The 26,599-nt window shown below is 42.4% G+C and overlaps 2 protein-coding genes across 4 annotated transcripts in view; one reads left to right on the plus strand and one right to left on the minus strand.

Moving 5' to 3' along the window:
• Window positions 1-1,398, minus strand: part of LOC139540083 (serine/threonine-protein kinase WNK1-like) — a 64,127-nt gene extending 62,729 nt beyond the window's left edge. For both annotated transcript variants that reach the window (XM_071343637.1, XM_071343636.1), the window contains exon 1: window positions 1,259-1,398. The gene's annotated coding sequence lies outside the window, so the exon portion shown is untranslated. The remainder of the gene's footprint in view (window positions 1-1,258) is intronic.
• Window positions 1,399-11,760: 10,362 nt separating this feature from the next.
• LOC139540089 (ELKS/Rab6-interacting/CAST family member 1-like) overlaps window positions 11,761-26,599 on the plus strand; it is a 32,798-nt gene continuing 17,959 nt past the window's right edge. For both annotated transcript variants that reach the window (XR_011668080.1, XM_071343644.1), the window contains exons 1-8: window positions 11,761-11,964; window positions 17,813-18,584; window positions 18,831-19,019; window positions 25,070-25,361; window positions 25,452-25,579; window positions 25,734-25,808; window positions 25,890-26,045; window positions 26,310-26,477. Coding sequence is in view for 1 of the 2 variants with exons in the window: in XM_071343644.1 (XP_071199745.1) it covers window positions 18,039-18,584; window positions 18,831-19,019; window positions 25,070-25,361; window positions 25,452-25,579; window positions 25,734-25,808; window positions 25,890-26,045; window positions 26,310-26,477 (1,554 nt within the window). In the remaining variant the exon portion in view is untranslated. The remainder of the gene's footprint in view (window positions 11,965-17,812; window positions 18,585-18,830; window positions 19,020-25,069; window positions 25,362-25,451; window positions 25,580-25,733; window positions 25,809-25,889; window positions 26,046-26,309; window positions 26,478-26,599) is intronic.

Raw genomic sequence — 26,599 nt, forward strand, 5'->3', positions numbered from 1 at the left:
AGCCTACATATGCGCAGTTCGGCGCGAGACGACCGTTACACCTATTTATATGCATGAGTTTAGCGAGCCAACGTCGCCTGCAATCAAAGATCTTACAATTGTGAATGGAGATTTATATTGGATTAACAGTTTTAGCCTAACTTTTTTTTCTATTTTCCCCTAAAATGACATACCCAAATCTAACTGCCTGTAGTTCAGGCCCTGAAGCAAGGATATGCATATTCTTGGTACCATTTGAAAGGAAACACTTTGAAGTTTGTGGAAATGGGAATTGAATGTAAGAGAACATAACACAATAGATATGGTAGAAGAAAATACAAAACAAAAAAAAACGTTAAAAAAAAAGTCTGTATCTTCTTTCGACAAACGTTAGCTACTAGTTAGTTAGCTCACCATCATTCCATGGCGACTGCGCAGTTAGCTAGCTATTATTATTAACTTACCTAAAAATGAGTGATAGAAATATAAAACGTTTCTAAACCCAAAGGCGCAACATTGCAAGACCTCCGGGAATGCTTGAGAAACAGACCAATCAAACCAGAGAAGTGAACAATTCTTACTTGGTTGTTCATTTTCTCAAAATCTAAAGGCGCAATCTAGATTCAAGCAAATGTCTTAAGTGGTTTAACATGTTATTACTCCAACCTCGTGAAACTGAGAAACTGGCACGTTTTTATTTTCGTAAAAAAACAACTTTATATCACAGGAGTGCCTTTGAGTTGACAGCCTGCACATGCGTAGTTCGGCGCGAGACGACCGTTAGACCCGATGACGTGTTTCTACGCATGAGCTAAGGTAGCCAAGGTCCCCATGATATCGCCTACTAGTGTGATCGGAGAAGCAGTTTTAGCCTACCTTCACACTGTACTGTCTTTGGAAATATCTCATAGTTAACTAACTACTTTAAGTTATCGAGCTACGATGGTGCTTGGTGGCGACTAGCAACTTAACAGTTAGCTACCCCAACTTGATAAAATAACAATTGATTAACGTTTGTCAAATTACATTATCGTGAAATCGAAACGATAACTAACACAAAACAATAATAATACAAAGACAAAAAACGAACATGAGATTTGGCACTTGACTGTTTTAAATCTGTCTGATTCGCGTTGGCTAGCTGGAGCGAGAGTTCTTTGTTAGCCCATCTCCGCATAGAACATCGAAGGACAGTTCCGCGTTGCCAAAACTGCGATTTCTCTCCCGCTCATAGAATGCTAATAATAATAGAAATACTTTAATCGGTAGTTTCATTTACCGTTGTATGGTCAAGTTTCCATCCATAAGTATCCATCAAGCTGTGAGAAAACTCTCCGAGACGTTTGTTTACCCAAGAAGGTCCTTGCCAAAGGAGCCGGTTGGAGCCTTCCAAACACAAACAGGCAGCGTCGATTCTTCTTCTTTGGGTTTATTGGCGAACTACACGAAAATTGTCACCACCAACTGGACAGGGGTGAAAAATTCACAAAAGAAAAGTAAATTCCACTGTCTACAGCAAAGCTCAAATTAACATTATTCAACACAAACTACGAAAGAAAAAAAACTGTGTGTGTATATATATATATATATGTGTGTGTGTGGGCCAGTGACATTTAAAAAAAAATTGATTTCATTTTAAATTCAAGCTGTATCACAACAAAATGTGGAAAAAGTCAAAGGGTCTGAATACTTTCTGAAGGCACTGTACATCATTGGTACTGACTCGTGTGGTCCCATTCTGTCGAGCCTGAGCAGGGGATTTGAGGTTTCAAATGACTGAAGGAGCGGGAATATTTACAGTGTATTTACAGTAAAATATGTACAGTGCCTTCAGAAACTATTCAGACCCTTTGACTTTTCCCACATTTTGTTGTGATACAGCTTGAATTTAAAATGAAATCATTTTTTTTTTTTTTTTGTCACTGGACCATACACACACTATACCCCATAATGTCAACGTGGAATTATGTTTCTTTTACGAATTCATGAAAAGCTGAAATGTCTTTAGTCAATAAGTATTCAACCCCTTATCATTTTCATTTTATGTGACTTGCTAATCACATATTTACTCCTGAACGTATTTTGGCATGCCATAACATGCCAAAATACGTTCAGGAGTAAATATGTGATTAGCAAGTCACATAATCAGCTGAATGGACTCTATGTGTGCAATAATAGTGTTTAAAATGATTTTTTAATGACAACCTCATCTCTGTACCCCACACATGCAATTATCTGTAAGGTCCCTCAGTCGAGCAGTACATTTCAAACACAGATTCAACCATAAAGACCAGGGAGGTTTTCCAATGCCTCACAAAGAAGGGCACCTATTGGTAGATGGGTTAATAAAAATTGGGGATTGATCAACAACTTTGTAGTTATTCCACAAATCTAACCTAATTGACAGAGTGAAAAGGAAGCCTGTAAAGAATACAAATATTCCAAAACATTTTGCAACAAGGCATTAAAGTAATACTGCAAAAGAATGTGGAAAGGAATTAACTTTTTGTTGAAAACAAAGTGTAATGATTGTGGCAAATCCATTACAACACATTACTGAGTACCACTCTCCATATTTTCAAGCATAGTGTTGGCTGCATCACGTTATGGGTATGCTTGTAATTGTTAAGGACTGAGGAGTTTTCAGGATAAAAAATAAATGGAATGAAGCTAAGCACAGGCAAAACAATCCAAGTGTGGAAAGCTCTTAGAGACAGACTTACCCATAAAAACTCACAGCTGTAATCGCTGCCAAAGTTGCTTCCACAAAGTATTGTATGTACATTTTATATTTCTACTTATCTAAAAAATATATTTCTGTATTTCATTTTCAATACATTTGCAAAAACTTTCAAAAACATGTTTTCACTGTCACCCATCAACCAATAGGTGCCCTTCTTTGCAAAAAAATCTAAATTGATTTCATTTTAAATTCACGGTGTAACACAACAAAATGTATAAAAAGTCAAGGGGTCTGAATACTTTCTGAAGCCACTGTACATCATTGGTACTGACTCGTGTGGTCCCACCCTGTCGAGCCTGAGCAGGGGATTTTAGGTTTCAAATGACTGAAGGAGCGGGAATATATATATATATCATTTTTTTGTGTTTTTTTTCGTAGTTTGTGTGGAATAATGTTAATTTGATCTTTCCTGTAGACTATGGAATTTACTTTTCTTTAGTGAATTTTTCACACCTGTCCAGTTGGTGGCGACAATACACATTTTTGCGTGTAGTTCGCCAATAAACCCAAAGAAGAAGAATCAACGCTGCCTTTCTGTGTTTGGAAGGTTCCAATCCTCTCCTTGGCAAGGACCTAGTATGTGTAGATGGGTGAGAAAAAAATTGAGTACATTTAATCCATTTTTAATTCAGGTATGAAAACTTTCTGAAGTTCGGAAAGTATTCAGACCCCTTGACTTTTTCTACATTTTGTTACATTATAGCCTTATTCTAAAATGTATTGTCACGCCCTGACCATAGTTTGCTTTGTATGTTTCTATGTTTTGTTTGGTCAGGGTGTGATCTGAGTGGGCATTCTATGTTGTTTGTCTAGTTTGTCTATTTCTATGTGTTTGGCCTGATATGGTTCTCAGTCAGAGGCAGGTGTTTGTCGTTGTCTCTGATTGGGAGCCATATTTAGGTAGCCTGTTTTGTATTGTGGTTTGTGGGTGATTGTTCCTGTTTCTGTGTTTGTTCACCATACGGGACTGTTTCGTGTTCGTTAGTTTATTCGTTATTTTGTTTGTTTGTTTCAAGTATTCTAAATAAATATGAATACTCACCACGCTGCGTATTGGTCCGATATCTCCTACTCCTCCTCAGACGAGGAGGACGAAGACAGCCGTTACATGTATTAAATAAATAAAAAATCCTCAGCAATCTATGCACAATACCTCATAATGACAAAGAGAATACAGTTTTTTTTGCAAATGTATTAAAAATAAACAACTGAAATACCTTATTTACATAAGTATTCAGACCCTTTGCTATGAGAATTGAAATTGAGCTCAGGTGCATCCTGTTTCCATTGATCATCCTTGAGATGTTTTTACAACTTCATTGGAGTACACCTGTGGTAAATTCAATTGATAGGACATTATTTGTAAAGGCACACACCTGTCTATATAAGGTCTCACAGTTGACAGTGCATGTTGGAGCAAAAACCAAGCCATGAGGTCGAAGGAATTGTCCGTAGAGCTCCAAGACAGGATTGTGTCGATGCACAGATCTGGGGAAGGGTACCAAAAAATGTCTGCAGCATTGAAGATCCCCAAGAACACAGTGGCCTCCATCATTCTTAAATGGGAGAATGTTGGAACCACCAAGACTCTTCCTAGAGCTGGCCGCCTACCCAAACTGAGCAATTGGGGAAGAAGGGCCTTGTTCAGGGAGGTGACCAAGAACCCAATGGTCACTCTGACAGAGCTCTAGAGTTCCTCTGTGGAGATGGGAGAACCTTCCAGAAAGACAACCATCTCTGTAGCACTCCACCAATCAGGCCTTTATGGTAGAATGGCCAGATGAAAGCCACTCCTCAGTAAAAGAAACATGACAGCCCACTTGGAATTTGCCAAAAGGCAGCTAAAGACAACTAAGACCATGAGAAACAAGATTCTCTGGTCTGATGAAACCAACATTGAAATCTTTGGCCTGAATGCCAAGCGTCACGTCTGGAGGTAACCTGCCACCATCCCTATGGAACATTTCTGGGATCTTTTATTTCAGCTCATGAAACATGTTACGTTTATATATTTTTGTTCAGTGCAGTGCCATTTGTCACCATTGCTATAAAAGCGACAAAGTCCACTTTCTTCAGCGTTGATTCTGACAGACTAGGCGGGTCTTGATACTCTCGTGCCACCCGAGGCCTAGAACCTCCTCCTTCCCCCTAAAGACAGCAGTTTACTAGCTAGTTTAAAACTGGGCACTCCCCCAAATTCATCCTGCTAGTGGCTACATAAGCTACTACTATGTGAGGGCTATGGTCATTTGACTAAATGGCCTGAAATGTAGGCACCACGGCTTGCCAGTGATCATCAATGAATACTGCAACTTCACATAAATACTTACCTTACAGTGCAAGTTAAGAGAACTACCGTAGCAGGTTAGGATAATTGAGGTGGAAGGTTAGGAGAATAAAGTTAAGGTTAGGAAAGGGGTTAGCTTTCCTAAAATGCGTAGCTGGTTTGGATAATAAACGTGGCAGGTTAGTAGAATGAGGTTAAAGTTTGGAAAAAGGTTAAGGTTAGGCTTAGCTAAAATGATACAGTTAAACAATAAACTTGTCGTGCATCCCAATCAGCCACGCAAAACGATCTTGAGTGGCAAGAAATCTCCCAATTAGATGATTCGCTTTCAATACACCCACTTCTGTTGACAAGCCCACTTTCATACACACTCCAAGTATGCAGATAGAAAAATGAGCCAAATATTCCACCAGATGTATAAATTTGAAGCATCCGGTTGGCGGTTCCACTAACTACCAAATATGGTGATGAGAGGAATCCCAGTGGCAGGCAGTTGGAGAAGATGGAGTGAGAAGGATTTTGGCTGACATTCTGCAAATGTTCTTATCGATTAAACAGGTTTCTGTTTCCAAAACTAGAATCGGTAACAAACAGAGAAGACTGTGTTTTGTAGACTTCACCCGTTGCCAACGTTTTAAAAAATTGCGAGAAGGAGTGCAAGGGAAAATTGTGTTATTGCATACATGGTAGGCGTTCCATAAAGGAAATATGCAAATAAATGCTAGAACGCGCCAATAGGATCTCACTAGCTCGTGCTTGGCTCTGCCCACCTGCTTGCTTGTTCTGCCCACTATGACGCAACCGGCTTTGGTCTATCTTGGGTTAGTTATAACAATCTTTGGCCAAATCTTTGTCGCTGTCCCTGCCATACTATAGGCCTACTGCCCTGTCCAAAACTGCGACTGCTGCTTCGGAAAGACACGAAGACCCGGCGTAAACCTTTTGATGATGAAAAAGTAAACAAGAGCACCCCCTTCAGGTGAAAATTAAATGTAGGCAGAGTTTTAGAATGCTTAATGTTCCGTTATCTATATATCATGACACGTTTGTGATAATGTAGAAGAGAAAATCACACAAGACAACAATGACAAAACGGGACAAAACATACCAAGAATTTGAGTAGACATTGTACAGGGAAAGTTCAATCGCTTTTGGTTCAAGGGACAGTGGACCTGAGACCTCACTTTTATCATAAGGACCTCTAGTCACTTCGTAGGTCGAATTCGTAGTTTTTTTCAATATGGCCCATGCGGTGATTGAGTTTGACACCCCTGCTTTAGAAAGTTGGGTTGCCTCCAATGATTTATATATACACTAGATCAGGGGTTCCCAAACTTTTTAACTCGGGGTCCCCCTTCCAGCACTGGGGAACATCCCGTACCACGCCTGCGCGCACAAGCACTTTTCATGACACAAACTGTTAACAGCCCTCGTTGGTGGAGAGAATTTTGAAGGTTTAAAGTTTAATTCCTACAATTCTACACATTTTGTCATGGGGTGCAAAGAAAATGTTGCAACTGTGAAGCACATTTTCTTGCAATTCTATACCATGTCTAATTTGTATTAATTTGATATTTGAGTGACAAAAGAATTACAACAATATCTATGGGCTGAACAACCTAAATAAAAAAACGTTTGCTGACATGGGCTAGTTGATGACAAGTTATAAATAGCTCTCTAAGGTATGCAATGACTAACATGACAAGAGGAACTGATGATGCACTACTCAATTTTGAAATTGCACCTTGTGCATTCTCAGGGGTGCGTTCTCAAGTATGCGTACTTAGTCCCCTCCTGTACTCCCTGTTCACTCATGACTGCATGGCCAAGCACGACTCCAACACCATCATTAAGTTTGCTGACGACACAACGGTGATAAGCCTGATCACCAACAACAATGAGACTATAGGGAGGAGGTCAGAGACCTGGCAGTGTGCTACCAGGACAACAACCTTTACCAGGACAACAACCTTTCCCTCAACGTGATCAAGACAAAGGAGCTGATCGTGGACTATAGGAAAAGGAGGGCTGAGCACACCCCCATTCTCATCAACAGGGCTGTAGTGGATCAGGTTGAGAGCTTCAAGTTCCTTGGGGTCCACATCACCAACAAACTATCATGGTCCAAACACACCATGACAGTTGTGAAGAGGGCACCACAATGCCTATTTCCCCTTAGGAGACTGAAATGATTTGGCATGGGTCCTCAGATCCTCAAAAAGTTCTACAGCTGCACCATTGACAGCATCCTGAGTGGTTACATCACCGCCTGGTATGGCAACTGCTCGGCATCCAACCGCAAGGAGCTACAGGCCATCATTGTAAATAAGAATTTGTTCTTAACTGACTTGCCTAGTTAAATAAAAGGTTAAATAAAGAATTAAATAAAAATACAGAGGGTAGTGCGTGCGGCCCAGTACATCACTGGGGCCAAGCTTCCTGCCATCAGGACCTCTATACCAGACGGTGTCAGAGAAAGGCCCTAAACATGGCCAAAGGCTCCAGCCAACCTACTCATAGACTGTTCTCTCTGCTACCACACGGCAAGCGGTACCGGAACGGCAATTCTAGGTCCAAAAGGCTTCTTAACAGCTTCTACTCCCAAGCCATAAGACTGCTGAACAGCTAATCAAATGGCTACCTGAAATATTTGCATTGACCCCGCCCCCATTTTTTTTACTCTTCTGCTACTCACTGTTTATTAACTGTGCATAGTCACTTTACCCCTACCTACATGTACCGTACCAGTCAAAAGTTTGGACACGGCTACACATTCAAGGGGTTTTCTTTATTTTAAAATATTTTCTACATTGTAGAATAATAGTGAAGACATCAACACTATGAAATAACACATATTGAATTATGTAGTAACCAAAAAAGTGTTAAACAAATCAAAATATATTTTAAATTTGAGATTCTTCAAAGTAGCCACCCTTTGCCTTGATGACAGCTTTGCACGCTCTTGGTATTCTCTCAACCAGCATCACCTGGAATGCTTTCCCAACAGACTTAAAGGAGTTCCCACATATGCTGAGCACGTGTTGACTGCTTTTCCTTCACTCTGTGGTCCAACTCATCCCAAACCATCTCAATTGGGTTGAGGTTGGGTGATTGTGGATGCCAGGTCATCTGATGCATCACTCCACCCCTCTCCTTCTTGGTCAAATAGCCCTTACACAGCCTGGAGGTGTGTTGGGTCATTGTCCTGTTGAAAAACAAATGATAGTCGCACTAAGCGCGAACCAGATGGGATGGAGTATCGCTGCAGAATGCTGTGGCAGCCAAGCTGGTTAAGTGTGCCTTTAATTCTAAATAAATCACAGACCATCACACCATGTCCTCCATGCTTCACGGTGGGAATCACACATGCGGAGATCATCCATTCAACTACTCTGTGTCTCACAAAGACACGGAGGTTGGAACCAAAAATCTCAAATTTCGACTCATCAGACCAAAGGACAGATTTCCACCGGTCTAATATCCATTACTCGTGTTTCTTGGCCCAAGCAAGTCTCTTCTTATTATTGGTGTCCTTTAGTAATGGTTTCTTTGCCACAATTCGACCATGAATGTAATGGCTTCCGTCGGTAGAAGGAGAGGAGGACCAAAGCGCAGCGTGGTATGTATCCATATTTATTAGAATACTTCTTCTATAATGAACAAAACAATAAACAGACGAAAAGCCAACGAAGCTACAGTCCCGAACTAGAGAACACAAAAACAGATTGTCACGATCGTCTTTATGTGGAAGAGAGGACCAAGGCGCAGCGTGATACGAATACATCTTCTTTAATTATAACGAAGACGAAACAAACACTTTTACAAACTAATACAAAAACAACAAACGTGAAGCTACAAACCTACGTGCACACATGCAACATAGACATAGACAATTACCCACAACCTGTCTAATGCCTATGGCTGCCTAAAATATGGCTCCCAATCAGAGACAACGATAGACAGCTGTCTCTGATTGAGAACCACTCAGGCAACCATAGACATACCTAGACACCTACACTGAACACAACCCCATAAACTCTACCAAAACAAACCCCCTAGACACTACAAACACCCTCGACTAGACAAAAACACACAAACATCCCCCATGTCACACCCTGACCTAACTAAAATAATAAAGAAAACAAAGATAACTAAGGCCAGGGCGTGACACAGATGAACGCAAGAACAGGAACAATCACCCACAAACCAACAGTGAAAACAGGCTACCTTAATATGGTTCCCAATCAGAGACAACATAAAACACCTGCCTCTGATTGAGAACCATATCAGGCCAATAAGACAAACCTAAACAAAGAAACACATAATATAGACTATACCCACCCAGCTCACGTCCTGACCAACTAAATAAAGACTAACCAAAGGAAATAAGGTCAGGAACGTGACAATGAAGGCCTGATTCACGCAGTCTCCTCTGAACAGTTGATGTTGAGATGTGTCTGTTACTTGAACTCTGTGAAGCATTGATTTGGGCTGCAATTTCTGAGGCTGGTAACTGTAATGAACTTATCCTCTGCAGCAGAGGTTACTCTGGGTCTTCCTTTTCTTTTGCTGTCCTCATGAGAGCCAGTTTCATCATAGTGCTTGATGGTTTTTGCGACTGCACTTGAAGAATTGTTCAAAGTTCTTGACATTTTCTGGATTGACTGACCTTCATGTCTTAAAGTAATGATGGACTGTTGTTTCTCTTTTCGGCCCTTCTCCCCGATTGCTCAGTTTGGCCGGTCGGCCAGCTCTAGGAAGAGTCTTGGTGGTTCCAAACATCTTCCATTTAAGAATGATGGAGGCCACTGTTTTGCTCTGACATGCACTGTCTACTGTGAGACCTTATATAGACAGGTGTGTGCCTTTCCAAATCATGTCCAATCAATTGAATTTACCACAAGTGGACTCCAATCAAGTTGTAAAAGCATCTTAATGATGATCAATGGAAACAGGATGCACCTGTGCTCAATTCCGATTCTCATAGCAAAGGGTCTGAATACTTATGTAAATAAGGTATTTCAGTTTTTTATTTTTAATACATTTGCAAAAATTTCAAAAAAACAGTTTTTGCTTTGTCGTTATGGGGTATTGTGCATAGATTGCTAAGGATTTTTTATTTATTTAATCACCCTACCACTGAGGGGATTAGATTAAGCTGCCCCTCCTGCCCGTGTGGGTGGAGTTTGCACCGGGTGGACAAAAATATAAACGCATCATGTAAAGTGTTGGTCCCATGTTTCATTAACTGAAATAAAAGATCCCAGAAATGTTCTATATGCACAAAAAGCTTATTTCTCTAAAATGTTGTGCACACATTTGTTTAACTCCCTGTTAGTGAGCATTTTTCCTTTGCCAAGATAATCCATTCACCTCAAGAAGATGATTAAACAGTATGATCAGTACACAGGTGCACCTTGTGCTGGGGACAATAAAAGCCCACTCTAAAATGTGCAGTTTTGTCACACAACACAATGCCACAGATGTCTCAAGTTTTGAGGGAGTGTGCAATTGGCATGCTGACTGTAGGAATGTCCACAAGAGCTGTTGCCAAATAATATAATGTTCATTTATTTACCTTAAACCATCTCCAACGTCGTTTTAGGGAATTTGGCAGTATGTCCAACCCGCCTCACAACCGCAAACCACGTGTATGGTGTCGTGTGGGCGAGCGGTTTGCTGATGTCAATGTTGTGAACAGAGTGCCCCATGGTGGCGATGGGGTTATGGTATGGGCAGGCATAAGCTATGGACAACGAACACAATTGCATTTTATTGATGGCAATTTGAATGCACAGATATACCGTGACGAGATCTTGAGGCCCAATGCAAGGCCCATTTTTAAGCTATTTGTGACCAACAGATGCATACCTGTATTCCCAGTCATGTGAAATCCATAGATTAAGGCCTAATGTATTAATTTCAATTGACTGATTTCCTCATATGAACTGTAACTCAGTAAAATATTTGAAATAGTTTCATGTTGCGTTTATATTTTTGTTCAGTATATTTTATGGAAAATAGATATTAGTATTTTATGGAAAATAGTATTACCGTGCGGCTCAGATTACTGTTCGATTTAAACTGGGAAGGCCTCCCTCACCGGTTTTGCCCCCTTACGTTACGGGCCATAGCCCAGTGCAACACGGGCTAGCTCAACAGAATCCCCTCAGTGCCTCAGCATCAGTTGAGTCGACCCCCTCTATCTTACTCTTTCTGGTTTTTCAGATGGCCATTTTAACCTGCCCTAACAAGCAGTTCATGAGGCAGTCCATCTGCCTGTTTGCCACGCTGTACTTGGGCCCCCCAACGTACAGCTGCAGGGTCCGCTCCATGCCCAGCCCCTCACACCATCTATCTAGGACCATGAGCGAGAGATAGAAGGAGAGAGAGTTAAACAAAATGTCAAATAAGATGTACCTAGCATAGGTCTAGACCTATCCAAGGAGAATGCCCACTGGCTTCATAACCAAACCGTGGAATTATGTCAGGTATCAAACATCTGACTCAAACATTTATTTAAAGGAAATTAATTCATTTTTACCATCCTCCTCTTGGTGATTGCAACCCTAAAATTGGTTCTCAAACACTTTAGGCCTATCTGGTGAAACAGTTCTAGGCTACACAAAATAACACACTTAGGTAAAAAGGCTAGTAAATTAATTGTAAAGTAAACCGACTTTCTGTACGTTATGGTATGTCGTCGGGAACACGCCTTTGGGATTAAAGTGTAGCGATGACAGTCGTGAACGCGCATCGCGGGCTTGACGTCACTGAAGCGCCCAGGCTCTCCAGAGCGAGAGCCGCTGGTTGTGTTGGCAAAAAATATGGGAAAATTAGATAGAGGTATGCTGGGGAAATAAGGGAAAATGTCCGTATATGTAGCCGTTTTCCATTTGACGCAGGATACAACAAACTGACTTGACTGACCCCCATCAGACAGAGCTACAGCACGGTAGGCTAGTTCACTCTATAAGTTATTTTCGTCATCATTGTGTTCATTTCTAAGGATTCTGCTTGACCATATCATATTTATGAATATGTATGCATCAGAATATTATGACATTTTTGGCAAAGAAAATAACGGCATTATTGTTAGTTTTTTTTTAGGGGGGAGCAAATTTCTTTAAATGAAGGAAAACCCCGTAAATGATGTTCAGCCCTACAGCAATGGAGGAGGAAAAGAAAGGGATATTTGAGAGGGAGCGATTGGGTGGCTCCTGTATTTAACGAATATATATATTTTTAGATGTTGTCCATTACTAAAGATTTTAGACGTCTTGCCACCCAAGTTGACAATCGTATTACCTTCAGACCATTTATCAGTTTTGTTAGCAGTCTATCTTGCATCCATGAGGTTTTTATTCCCCAATGTTTAAATGGCCAGCCCTTTCAGTCATAGCTAACGTAGCGAACAAGAAACAATGTAGCACACTACCTTGCGCGATATAGGCTAGTGCAAGATCCATCAATCTACATTCAATTTCGGAACAGTGTTACGTTGCAATATTTTTTTTCCGATATTGCAGCAAAACGTTACATTGTAACGCTTGATAAGTCACATTAGCGTCATATTTGCTTTTAGCTAGGCTGCCATTTGAAACTCCTACTAGCTATGGATACATTTATGAGGAGTCTACAATCGAAATGGTCCGTGGTGAAATGTATCACGGATAAAGATAGTAAGTGGGGTTTCTTAGGAAATTCTGTACTATCGGTCGCATTTTTGGGCCCACAACTCGCAGTCATTGGATACAATTGAAAAGGGGCGCTCCTCCCTACATTAGCCAGGTGACGTGACACATACAGTACCATAACGTACCAGCGTCCCTACATGAAATTCTATCTTTGACGCTGAACGTAAGGGGAAAAAATCTAAATTATCTATACAAAACGGTCTTTGCAGAGCCTACTATTTAACTGTAGGTGTAGCGGATTTCACATATGTATTGATACAACTGTCCATTCATTCATAGGAGCAATAGGCCTACATTAACACGGCGATATGGGAATTATTCCATAGTAGCCTTTATACATTGGCTAGTAGAAATAAAAATGTTCAACTAACCTGTTCTTGCCTATACTTTCTTCGTCTATTGGGAAGAAACGTATTTTACATGTACGTGTTCAGTTGCAGGTGGTTCTCAAAAAATCTGAGAATATTCAGAAAGATAGTGAAATTCATATTTTTCCAACAAGTAACGTTAAGGAGTTCCCTCCTTTAATCATTAGGACATCTCGCATTTCCCAAAATATTTTCAGGAACAAGTCGGCGAGAAGTCGGAGCAAAACAGGAAAAATAACATGTAACAGCTTTATGAAACATAATACACAACATCCGGGACTAGCATTAGCCACTGTAGCATGGTGGGGGAAAAGGGTGTTTCATAAAGAAAGTATGCATATTTTCCCCGTTTCTTTTTGCCTTCTCGCCATTAAGTCGAATGAAGGCGAAAACCAACGCCTTTGCAGCCTGAATGGACAATGTTTTATGTACGAACCGGTCCAAGGGGGATACGAGTGTATAGCTGGCTGCATACATTCCCTTTGAATGGTAAGATGACATGACTCTATCGACATCGTTTCTATGCGACACAGCCGTGGCCATGTGTAGAAAGAAGTAGATGACAGTGCAACCAAAACAAAAATCAACACAAATGCAAGAGGGGCGCCCTAAAGCTCAGGTGTGAGTGCTACGCCACTGCTTATAAGTTAATGTATTTGCCACATCTTAGATAGTTATCTCCAGTTCAGGGTTCCAGCTATATGGTTTGCTAACGTTCTATCTAAGTGGCAAGCTTGCTAGATCAAGTGTCTTGGTTACAGCAAATCCCTCTTGGATCAAGATCTCTGCTGCCTAAATTAGTTTTGTGTGCACTACTGGTAATACTGTATACCCTGGTATGGTAAAGGAATGGTATGAATATCTGGATACCGCCCAACCCTATTTCTCACTCCATACAAAATGTGGATTTGACCATTTTTCTTTATATTCTCTTGTTTTTGGAGAACCGCCTGCAACTGAGCACAGACAAGATACATGCTTTGTTCTCGATTCGGTAGAAAAGTGTATCTGCTAAAACGGGTTCATCGAAAAATTGCTTTAAACACTTTTTACTAGCCACGGTATAATGGCTACTATGGAAGAATTCCCATATCACTGTTTTAATGGATATCTACACCCAGTTGGTGGGCTTTCTATATGGGAATTTCTTACTGGACACGCTCAAAGCATCTGCCAAAATGCATTGGCCCTTTGAAAAACCTTAGAGCAGGTTTTATTGCAAGATTATGCCTATGGTTGGTAGTGTGGTTTCCACTCTGGTTTCTCCTTTAATCAGCTTGTCTTTGTTGTATTTGGAAAGGCAACAATGTAGTGTTGTTGAATGCAGAAACATGAGTATGACCTCTTCTGGAGTGTATGGTACAGACTCATCTAGAGTCTGCTTCTTCCTAGTTCCTGCCTACTAAGTTTTCTTTTCTTGCCACTATAACCTCTGCTTGCTCTTTGGGGGTTACGGTCTGCATAGTTGTGACATTTGAGGTACTCATCCTACACACTTGGTGTAGGGACCCTGGATGTACAGTCGTGGCCAAAAGTTTTGAGAATGACACATATTAATTTTCACAAAGTCTGCTGCCTCAGTTTGTATGATGGCAATTTGCAAATACTCCAGAATGTTATGAAGAGAGATCAGATGAATTGCAATTATTTGCAAAGTCCCTATTTGCCATGCAAATGAACTGAATCCCCAAAAAACATTTCCACTAAATTTCAGCCGTGCCACAAAAGGACCAGCTGACATCATGTCAGTGATTCTCTCGTTAACACAGGTGTGAGTGTGGACGAAGACAAGGCTGGAGATCACTCTGTCATGCTGATTAAGTTCGAATAACAGACAGGAAGCTTCAAAAGGAGGGTGGTGCTTGGAATCATTGTTCTTCCTCTGTCAACCATGGTTACCTGAAAGGAAACACGTACCGTCATCATTGCTTTGCACAAAAAGGGCTTCACAGGCAAGGATATTGCTGGCAGTAATATTGCACCTAAACCAACCATTTATCGGATCATCAAGAACTTCAAGGAGAGCGGTTGTTGTGAATTTTCAATTGTTGTGATGAAGGCTTCAGGGCGCCCAAGAAAGTCCAGCAAGCTCCAGGACCGTCTCCTAAAGTTGATTCAGCTGCGGGATCGGGGCACCACCAGTACAGAGCTTGCTCAGGATTGGCAGCAGGCAGGTGTGAGTGCATCTGCACGCACAGTGAGGCAAAGAATTTTGGAGGATGGCCTGGTGTCAAGAAGGGCAGCAAAGAAGCCACTTCTCTCCAGGAAAAACATCAGGGACAGACAGATATTCTGCAAAAGGTACAGGGATTGGACTGCTGAGGACTGGGGTAAAATCATTTTCTCTGATGAATCCCCTTTCCGATTGTTTGGGGCATCCGGAAAAAAGCTTGTCCGGAGAAGACAAGGTGAGCGCTACCATCAGTCCTGTGTCATGCTAACAGTAAAGCATCCTGAGACCATTCATGTGTGGGGTTGCTTCTCAGCCAAGGGAGTGGGCTCACTCACAATTTTGGCTAAGAACACAGCCATGAATAAATAATGGTACCAACACATCCTCCGAGAGCAACTTCTCCCAACCATTCAGGAACAGTTTGGTGACGAACAATGCCTTTTCCAGCATGATGGAGCACCTTGCCATAAGGCAAAAGTGATAACTAAGTGGCTCGGGGAACAAAACATCGATATTTTGGGTCCATGGCCAGGAAACTCCCCAGACCTTAATCCCATTGAGAACTTGTGGTCAATCCTCAAGAGGCGGGTGGACAAACAAAAACGCACAAATTCTGACAAACTCAAAGCATTGATTATGCAAGAATGGGCTGCCATCAGTCAGGGTTGTGGCCCAGAAGTTAATTGACAGCATGCCAGGGCGGATTGCAGAGGTCTTGAAAAAGAAGGGTCAACACTGCAAATATTGACTCTTTGCATCAACTTCATGTAATTGTCAATAAAAGCCTTTGACACTTATGAAACGCTTGTAATTATATTTCAGTATTCCATAGTAACATCTGACAAAAATATCTAAAGACACAGAAGCAGCAAACTTTGTGAAATTAATATTTGTGTCATTCTCAAAACGTTTGGCCACGTCCTTACAGTACCAGTCAAAAGTTTGGACACACCTACTCATTCAAGGATTTTTCTTCATTTTTACTATTTTCTACATTGTAGAATAGTAGTGAAGACATCAAAACTATGAAATAATAAAAATATATATTTTATATTTGAGATTCTTCAAAGTAGCCACCCTTTGCCTTGATGACAGCTTTGTACACTCTTGGCATTCTCTCAACCAGCTTATTGAGGTAGTCACCTGGAATGCATTTAAATTAACAGGTGTGTCTGTTTTAAAGATAATTTGTGGAATTTATTTCCTTCTTAATGCGTTTGAGCCAATCAGTTGTGTTGTGACAAAGTAGGGGTGGTATACAGAAGATACCAATTCCATGTTATGGCAAGAACAGCTCAAATAAGCAAAGAGAAACAACAGTCCATCGTTACTTGAAAACATGAAGGTCAGTCAATACGGAAAATTTCAAGAACTTTGAACAATTCTTCAAGTGCAGTTGCAAAAAACCATCAAGCGCTATGATGAAACTGGCTCTCATGAGGACCGCCACAGGAAATTAAGACCCAGAGTTACCTCTGCTGCAGAGGATATGTTCATTAGAGCTCCCAGCAAATTGCAATCCAAATAAATGCTTCACAGAGTTCAAGTAACAGACACATCTCAACATCAACTGTTCAGAGGAGACTGCTTGAATCAGGCCTTCATGGTCGAATTGCTGCAAAGAAACCACTACTAAAGGACACCAATAATAAAAAGAGATTTGCTTGGGCCAAGAAGCACGAGCAATGTACATTAGACCGATGGAAATCTGTCCTTTGGTCTGAGTCCAAATTTGAGATTTTTGGTTCCAACCTCCGTGTCTTTGTGAGACGCAGAGTAGTTGAACGGATGATCTCCGTATGTGTGGTTCTCACCGTGAATCATGGAGGTGCGGGTGCTTTACTGGTGACACTGTCAGGTGATTTAATTAGCATTCAAGGCACACTTAACCAGCATGGCTACCACAGCATTCTGCAGCGATACGCCATCCCATCTGGTTTGCGCTTAGTCCCACTGTCATTTGTTTATCAACAGGACAATTGTGTGCTGCCCTATGGGACTCCCAATCACGGCCGGTTGTGATACAGCCTGGAATCTAACCAGGTTCTGTAGTGACGCCTCTAGCACTGAGATGCAGTGCCTTAGATCGCTGCGCTACTTGGGAGTGAAGGAAAAGCAGCCAATAAGTGCTCCGCATATGTGGGAAGTGGGAACTTCTTCAAGACCGTTGGAAAAGCATTCAAGGTGAAGTTGGTTGAGTGAATGCCAAGAGTGTGCAAAGCTGTCATCAAGGCGAAGGGTGGCTATTTTGAAGAATCTCAAATATAAAATATATTTTGATTTGTTTAACACTTTTTTTGTTACTACATGATTCCATATGTATTATTTCATAGTTTTGATATCTTCACTATTATTCTACAATGTAGAAAATATTAAGAAATAAAGATAAACCCTTGAATGAGTAGGTGTGTCCAAACTTTTGACTGGTACTGTGTGTTAGTGATATTAAACTTGTTCCTCATTTCATGCATCATGGCTAGACCGATATTACAGTAAAGCAGCGATGGTATGCTTTTGCCTTTCGGTGTATGGACTTTCTCATTTAGCCAACTCTGTTCCTTCCAGATCAGTCTCCTGTGTATCGACCCTCTGAATGGTCGTTATCTAACTCCAAGAGCAGCTGTCACTCAGTCCCTTCTGAGATTGAGAGAGCGCTCAGCTGTTTCACATGAAACAAGCGCTCACTTACTTCAGTTGAGTCCGTTACACACTAGACAAGGCTACATCTCCACGTTTCGGACACTGCACCTCTTCCCACCATCCAGCCGTCCACTCCTCTGCTTCAGCAAACATGTACGGCAGCGCCCGTTCCGTTGGCCGAGCGGATGCCAACCACAGCGGAGGAGGGAGAGATGGGGGGAGCAGCCAGGGTTCTGGGCGCTCCCCTCGTCTCCCCCGCTCACCACGGATGGGCCACCGTCGCACCAACAGCACGGGGGGCAGCGGAGGATGTCCAGGCGGAGCGGGGGGTAAGACCCTCTCCATGGAGAACATCCAGTCCCTCAATGCAGCCTACGCCACCTCAGGACCCATGTACCTGAGCGACAACGAGGTCGCCATGTCCGACCGCGTTAACAAGAGTGGTCGGGAGATGACCACAATGGGGCGACAGAGAGTGACATACGGGTCGAGGGCGAGCGCAGGTGGGGGTGGAGGCGTGGCAGCCAGCACGCCAAACATCGCCACGTCGGCCCCAGCCAACGCTGGGCTCCCTGGGGGTATGATGGCAGGTGACTCCCTGGCTTTTGGGGATCACCACATGGCCTCTACGGTGCCCCACTCCCTGAGACAAGCCCGGGACAACACCATACTGGACCTGCAGGCCCAGCTCAAAGAGGTCAGTAGCCCCAGTTGCAGCTATCTAATTTACTTATTTGCATATTTTAGTGAGATTGGAAGCTGTGATGTCATAAGGACATTTTGCAATGACACGTTTGACATGACCGTATTTTGAGCAGCGCATCCAGTTGGACTTTTACGGAGTGTCTGCCATACAAAGGTTTGTGTGAGAACGATTCGGTGCAGAGTGTGTGAGTGAAAGTCAGATTGTATGTTTGACTGACTGAGTCTCCTGGTCCCTCAGGTACTGCGTGAGAACGAGTTGCTGTGTCGTGAGGTGGAGGTGAAGGAGAGCAAGCTGAGTTCCTCCATGAACTCCATAAAGACCTTCTGGAGCCCTGAGCTGAAGAAGGAGAGAGCCCTAAGGAAGGACGAGGTGTCCAAGATCACTGTCTGGAAGGAACAATACCGCGTGGTGCAAGACGAGACACAGGTTGGTGTGGGTGATATTTTTCATCCATGTAATTGTTAAAGAAAGAATTGGGGGTTAGATAATCTGATCCCAGATTTGTGTTTAGGGGCAATTTACTACCACGAGCAAAGGGCAGGTTAGAGCCTATTGGCTGTGTGTGTGACAGGGGAGAGACGTAGGCTCTAACCTATCCTGTAGCTATCGGCTGTGTGTGTCTGGGGGAGGATGTGTAGCTTTAGCAACATCAGCTAATCCTCTTATATGCAGCTATGTGCTCATGCTACATACTGCAGATGAAAGAGGGGTGTTAGTTTAATGGCTGCATAAGTCTGTACACAACATCCCCCTTTTGTTAAAGGAATGGGAGGATGTAGTGAGCAGATATGAGAGGAAACCTGTGAAAAATTAGCTTCAGATTGAGCTAGGGGGATGTTACAACGCTACTGTACTGTACCTGCCATAGAGAGAAAATAAATAATGGAAACAGCAGAACAGCCTCTTGGGGATAAGACATAAAGTAAATAGCAGGCTCTTGGGAAAAGCATATAAAAGCAAGCGTTTAGTCCCCCCCCACCCCCCTGTGTGTGTGTGTGTGTGTGTGTGTGTGTGTGAGAGAGAGAGAAAGCTTTTAGTTTCCTCACATTGCTGTCTTATGTGGTGACGGCTCACAACTCGGCATACTGAAGACGAACTTGCTAATCAGAGACCAAGGGCTCTATTTTTGGCTGCCGCTACGGCGGTGTGAGTACCAAACACACGTTAGTTTGCATTTTCAGCATGTAAAAACTGGCCCCATGCACCAGGTTCATGCCTAATATCAGCTCACTTGTGCTGAGGTGGGAGAGATGGCAATATTTGAGGTGTGTCCTTGAAAACAAGCACAAAACGGAATTTAATGCGGCGCATATCGGAAGATTTAAGACCAATGAAAGCAGGTAGCTCTTAGCAGTAACGCGGTTGGTAAGGGCATGGATTTTGTGAGCGGAAGGGCAACCAATCTAGCCGTGACGCACAGTGCCCTTATGCTCATTGAACAAGAGAGGGGATGTGCTTTTTGTTCCGGTAACCCTCGGGGCGGTAGGTAGCCTTGTGGTTAGAGCGTTGAAAGGTTGCTGGATCGAATCCCCGAGCTGACAAGGTAAAAATCTGTCGTTCTGCCCCTGAACAAGGCAGTTTACCCACTTCCCTAGTAGGCCGTCATTGTAAATAAGAATTTGTTCTTAACTGACTTGCCTATTTAAATAAATAAAGGTTAAATAAATAAAATAATAAACCAAGCATATAGCCTCCCCTCAATTAATGCTGCTTTCAAGCCTGAAAGGGTTTGACTCGTGAGACTGCTTTGAAATGAATCTTAATCTCCAACGCTTTATTCAAATATCAAGTTTGGGAGCAGCAAAACAGTGAGCGAACGTCCCCTTTTTATGTATTGTGTAGGCCTACATTATTTTAGCCAGCTCTCGTTTTGGGTGTGCGTAAACCACCTCCAAATAGGCTACATGTGTCCATATGCCCATCACGAAACGAGATATGAGATGATGCTGGTGCCCCTTGTGTTTAGAACTTATTTTCCTCGACCAATTGCTTGTTTTCCTTTTCACATGATTAAAAACCATTCCCTCCGTAGGCTACCCTTACCCTAGACCTATACGCTGTAACAAAGGCTGGTTCAACAGCCATCCTTCATGTCTTTTTTTATCCTGTTGGTTTTATGATATCATGGTTCTGACCCCAAGCTATTTAGAAATATTGTTGTAAAAAAAACAAAAAAACAGTGATTTTAATTTGATTAAAAAACCAACTTATTAGAATGATTCACCGTCCTAGCTTTGTGATGAGATCGTCCAGCTCGCATGCAGTGGAATTTAGGAACCGTCTGCTATTTCTGGAGAAGTGTGAATTCCATCTGTAAAATGGCTCCATTATGTTTCTAAAACATATTTGGGAGCAGTATAACGGTTGACATTCTCTTTATATTGGAGCTTTGTCCAGCTTCTGTGAAAAGTTTGGATGTGTGTAAAACCTTCCATTGTCTGCATTGCCTTATATTATGCTCATGGGAACAATTATGGTGCCTGTAACTATATTTATGCATAGCCTATTTTAAAACAAGTTTTGATTTTAATTTAATTTAAATGTTTTGCTCTTTTTAGGCCTTATAGTGAATTCAATCTTGCTTATTGACTACGTTTGGCATGTCCTTGGCTCAGACATAATGCAATTTACAGTAGTCTTATCCCCTGATTCAGAGGGGTTGGGTTTGTATTATGTATTTATTTATATAATTTTTTTGACCACACTGACCTTACGAATTCAAAAGTACAATTCTTGTGTTTCATAATTTGGTCCGTTATACTTGGATGTGTGGTGTCAGCGTTTGTTGCTGGCATGTCATCCCTAAGTTTGCTTATCTTGCCAATGAAAAAGTCATTAAATAGTTTGCAATATCAGTGGGCTTTGTGATGAATGAGCCATTTGATTCAATGAATGATGGAGCCGAGTTGACTTTTTTCCTAAAATGTCATTTAAGGTGCCCCAAAGCTTTTTACTATCATTCTTTATATAATTTATCTTTGTTTCATAGTGTAGTTTCTTTTTCTTAAGTTTAGTCACATGATTTCTTAATTTTCAGTATGTTTGCCAATCAGTTGGGCTGCCAGACTTAATTGCCATACCTTTTGCCTCATCCCTCTTAACCATACCATTTTTTCTCATCAATCCAAGGGGATTTAACAGTTTTTACAGTCATTTTCTTAATGGGTGCGTGGTTATTAGTAACTGGAATAAGTAGTTTCATAAATGTGTCAAGTGCAGCGTCTGATTGCTCCTCAGACCACCAAATATTCTTTACATCATCAACATATGAATCACAACAAAACTTCTTGTATGACCTCTTATACACTATATTAGACCCAGCCTTTGGAACTTTGGTTTTCCTAGATATGGCTATTATATTGTGATCACTACATCCATTGGATTTGGATACTGCTGTAAAGCAAATATCTGCAGCATTAATAAAGATATGATCAATACATGTTGATGATTTAATGCTGTTTGTAACTACCCTGGTAGGTTGACTCATAACCTGAACCAGGTTGCAGGCAATGGTTACAGTTTGAAGTTTTTTCCTGAGTGGGCAGCTTGATGAAAGCCAGTCAATATTTAAATCACCCAGAAAATATATCTCTTTGTTGATATCACATACATTATCAAGCATTTCACACATGTTATCCAGATACTGACTGTTAGCACTTGGTGGTCTATAGCAGCTTCCCACAAGAATGGGCTTTAGGTGAGGCAGATGAACCTGTAGCCATATTACTTCAACGGTATTTAACATGAGATCGTCTCTAATCTTTACAGGAATTTGGTTCTGAATATAAACAGCAACAACGCCGCCGTTGGCATTTCTGTCTTTTCGGTAGATGTTATAACCATGTGTTGCTACCACTGTAACATCAAAGGTATTATCTAAGTGAGTTTCAGAAATTTAGCAGAATATGAATGGCATCTGTTACAAGTTATTGACTTCATGGACCTTGTTTCTTAGGCTACATATGTTAATATGGGCTATTTTTAGCGCTTTTCTGGGTTGTTTGATTGTTTTTAATGCTTTACTGGGAAGCTTATCAGAGGTAGACTTACTCATGTTATTTACATTGGAGCTGATAGTGCAGGGTGAGCTGCATAAAGATGTCTTCCTACTAGGGCACATCGCCTCAGTGCTAACAGTGTAACTCTGGTTTATAGGCTCATGATTAAATGCGGAAGACACATTTCAGTTGGACAACTGACTATGTATCCCACTTTCCTTTCCCTATATTAGTAGGAATGCTATGTTTTAACAATATATTTCCATATTGAAGCCATTCAATTACTTAGAACAATGTGGATTGCAAACTTGGTCAACATATTATGCAAAGATGGGACAGGCCCACATTTTGTTTCTGTAGGCTATTTAACAAACTAGGCTATAAAAGACTAACATTCGAATTGGAGTTGATGACAACACGGTACATAAGACTGTAAATACACAAGTTGAAGCAACTGCATATTTAGCCAAGGAGCACATTCTGATTGGCCAGTGAGGGGTCAAGCCTCCAACTTATTTATTAATCAAAACTCCTACTTTAGCAGTCAATGGCATTTGATTCTTACCCCCTCCTGTCTCCTTTGGGGTTGTGCCAAGTTCAATTCCACATCAGGTGCTTTAAACACAGCTGCCCACCTCTCTGTCTCTCCTGCTCTTCAGAGTGAGTGAGAGGAGACGCTGCCTCTGCGTTTAGGATAATGCTCAGCTCAGCACCCCATCACTGCGTGTGTATAATGTGTGAATGCTGGCAGGGGGATTTTCTGCACTCCAACCTTCTGTCATCGTGTGTGTGTGTGTGTGTGTGTGTGTGTGTGTGTGTGTGTGTGTGTGTGTGTGTGTGTGTGTGTGTGTGTGTGTGTGTGTGTGTGTGTGTGTGTGTGTTAACTAGCAACAGGATATTAACTGTATGAGAAATGGGGATCAATTCTGTTTCAGAACTAGTGTATTTAGGAAATCATCTATAATCCAGATGTCTGGAAAACATGGATGATTTTTCACTTCATGTTTTGGACTTCACTAATCAAATGAATGTATTTCCCCTCTGAACACTGGCATCCTGACATAAGGCATGTCTTTAATGATTAATGGCCTGATCTGGATAATTTGGTGTTTCTTTTCCTGCCCATTATGCCCTGCTGAGTCACACACACACACACACTACGGGAGAGTGGCTGTGTGAGGGGGCTGACGGTTAGACGAACAGGGTAATTACCCAGATGCCTGTGCAGTGGGGCGCTGACAGTCTGAAAACAGCCATCTTTAAATTAGAGCACCCGCTGATTAGCCCTACAGTAGTGAGGCTACCTCACACAGCCACTCTCCTGGTGTGTGTGTGTGTGTGTGTGTGTGTGTGTGTGTGTGTGTGTGTGTGTGTGTGTGTGTGTGTGTGTGTGTGTGTGTGTGTGTGTGTGTGTGTGTGTGTGTGTGTGTGTGTGTGTGTGTGTGTGTGTGTGTGTGTGTGTGTGTGTGTGTGTGCGCGCGCATTGGTTGCAGCTCTTGTCATCCCAGTAGAAAATAGAAGACATTGATCCCCTTCATCCCCAGTGATAAGTGACTGCTATTAGTCTCAGAATGTGAGGCGAGCGCTGTAAAATGGCTGTCATCTTCCATCTCCTACAGTAGTACGACTGATACTCAGCTATTTAACATCGCCTGTTACTCACTAAACACCACTCCCCTCTCCACTCAGATACACCATTTGTCATGTCAGAATGTTAAAAATGCTTAATTGGCTCATATTAAAGTGGATGTATAAGATATTTGTGGTAAGATAGGGAATGAATACAAATGGGAGGGAGGGATAAATATATAAAGAGAGAGGGAGGGAGTGTCAGTGTTGATATGTTAGTGTTTATCGTACGTTTGACCCATATATAGCATTGTACTGCAGTGTGTTGTAATGCAGAGCTTTGCTTACTGTGTGTGTGTTCTGTTTAGATCAGCTTGCTGTATCCAATCTCTTAAACGCCTCTCTGTTGTCTCTTCTCATGAGGGAGAGGAATGGAGCGAGGGATCAGTGAGTCAGACTTAGTCACTGGGTCTGGGAGGGGCGAGGAGGAGAGAAAGAGGATGAGGGAACGTGTGAGAGAAACGGGAGGGTGAGGAGGGGAGTGAAAGAGACAGAGCGAAGGAGAGCGCGAGTGGCAAAGGGATGGGGCGAGGGATACAGACACGGACTTGTCTTTGTGCTGTTGTCTGAAACACCTCCCAGCTGATCCAAAGCAGAGAATAGAGCACAGCATTGTATTTCTGTCACATAGCTACTCTGTCAAAGAACTGTGGCAGTACAGGCTGCAAACAATGAATGCTGGCTGATTGTGCTTTTGCTCTCTGTATTTCACTACATGGGAATGCCAGAATGTCCTGATTGAGTAGGTGGTATATTTGTTGCTGTACCCACCGATCCTTCTCTTCTCTCCCCTTTCCCACCCTTTTTGATACATATAACTTCTCCCCCTTTCTCTTGCTCTCTCTCTAGCACCTCCACATGACGGTCCAGGCCTTGCAGGATGAATTGAGGATCCAGAGAGACCTGAACCAGCTGCTCCAGCAGGACCCTGCCAGCCAGGGTCGCGAACTGGCTCTGAACTCTGAACCAACGGAGGAGAACTACCGGCGACTTCATGGGGACCACGAGCGTCAGGCCAAGGAGCTGTTCCTGCTCAGAAAGACCCTGGAGGAGATGGAGCTGAGGATAGACACCCAGAAACAGACCCTGGGCGCCAGGGACGAGTCCATCAAGAAACTGCTGGAGATGCTGCAGAGCAAAGGTGGGTTACTGGGACACACACGCAGCGACCCATATTAGTCATTTTCCAATGTTAACGCATCTTCTAAATGACCATATTATTGTATTCCAGGGCCGTCGGCTAAGGCCTCAGAGGAAGACCAGGAGAGAACAAGGAGACTGGCTGATGCTGAAATGCACAGACACCATCTAGAATCCCTACTGGACCAGAGAGACAGAGAGACGACTGCTCTACGAGAGGTGAGGGACACTGGGAGAGATGAGGAGGAGAGAGGGGAGACGGAGGAAGGTAACACATAGAGGGGCTTTAGTTGGGTCACAATACAAACCATTTGGGATTGAGTGTTGTGTAGTAGACAATGTGTGTGAGGTGTGACAACCTTGTTCTCTTTAGGAGCTGCATCGTCGATATGAGGGAACCCCAGAGTCCACCAAAACCAAGGCTCTACAGACAGTCATCGACATGAAGGTACCCGTCTCTGTGTGTGGCTGTATCTGTAAGTGTGTTTATGTCTGTGGCTTAACCCCTTATCTCTCCGGTGTGTGTCAGGATGCTAAGATCAACTCTCTGGAGCGAGGTCTGAGGGACATGGAGGAGGAGGTGATGATGCTCAAGTCCAACGGCCTGCTGAGCTGTGAGGAGAGACAGGAGGATATGAAACAGATGGAGGTCTACCGCAGCCACACCAAGTTCATGAAGAACAAGGTTAGATGGTCACTTCCCCTCAGTTCCCATTGGTCTGAATTCAGTTGCCCTTGGTTCTGATAGGTCAGAATTCAGTTCCTTCCAATCAGCTCAATATCAATCTGTTCTATAGTTGTATGTGTTCTCATTATGTTCTCTTCATAGCCATGCACTCCTTCCTCTCCCTCTGCTCATCACCCGCTACTTCTCTACCATTCCTCTTCTCCCCTCTCCTGCTCTTGTTTTCCCTCTTCCTCCACCTCTGTCTTTCTCTCTCTCTCTCAGATGGACCAAGTAAAGCAGGACATGTCCAGGAAGGACACAGAGCTGCTAGGTTTACAGACCAAGCTGGAGACTCTGACCAACCAGTTCTCTGATAGCAAACAGCACATTGAGGTCCTCAAGGAGTCGCTGACCGCTAAAGAACAACGAGCTGCCATCCTACAGACAGAGGTACACACACACACACACACACACACACACACACACACACACACACACACACACACACACACACACACACACACACACACACACACACACACACACACACACACACAAACACACAGAGCCAG

The sequence above is a fragment of the Salvelinus alpinus genome, chromosome 15 (genome assembly GCF_045679555.1).
Source record: "Salvelinus alpinus chromosome 15, SLU_Salpinus.1, whole genome shotgun sequence".
NCBI lineage: Eukaryota > Metazoa > Chordata > Actinopteri > Salmoniformes > Salmonidae > Salvelinus > Salvelinus alpinus.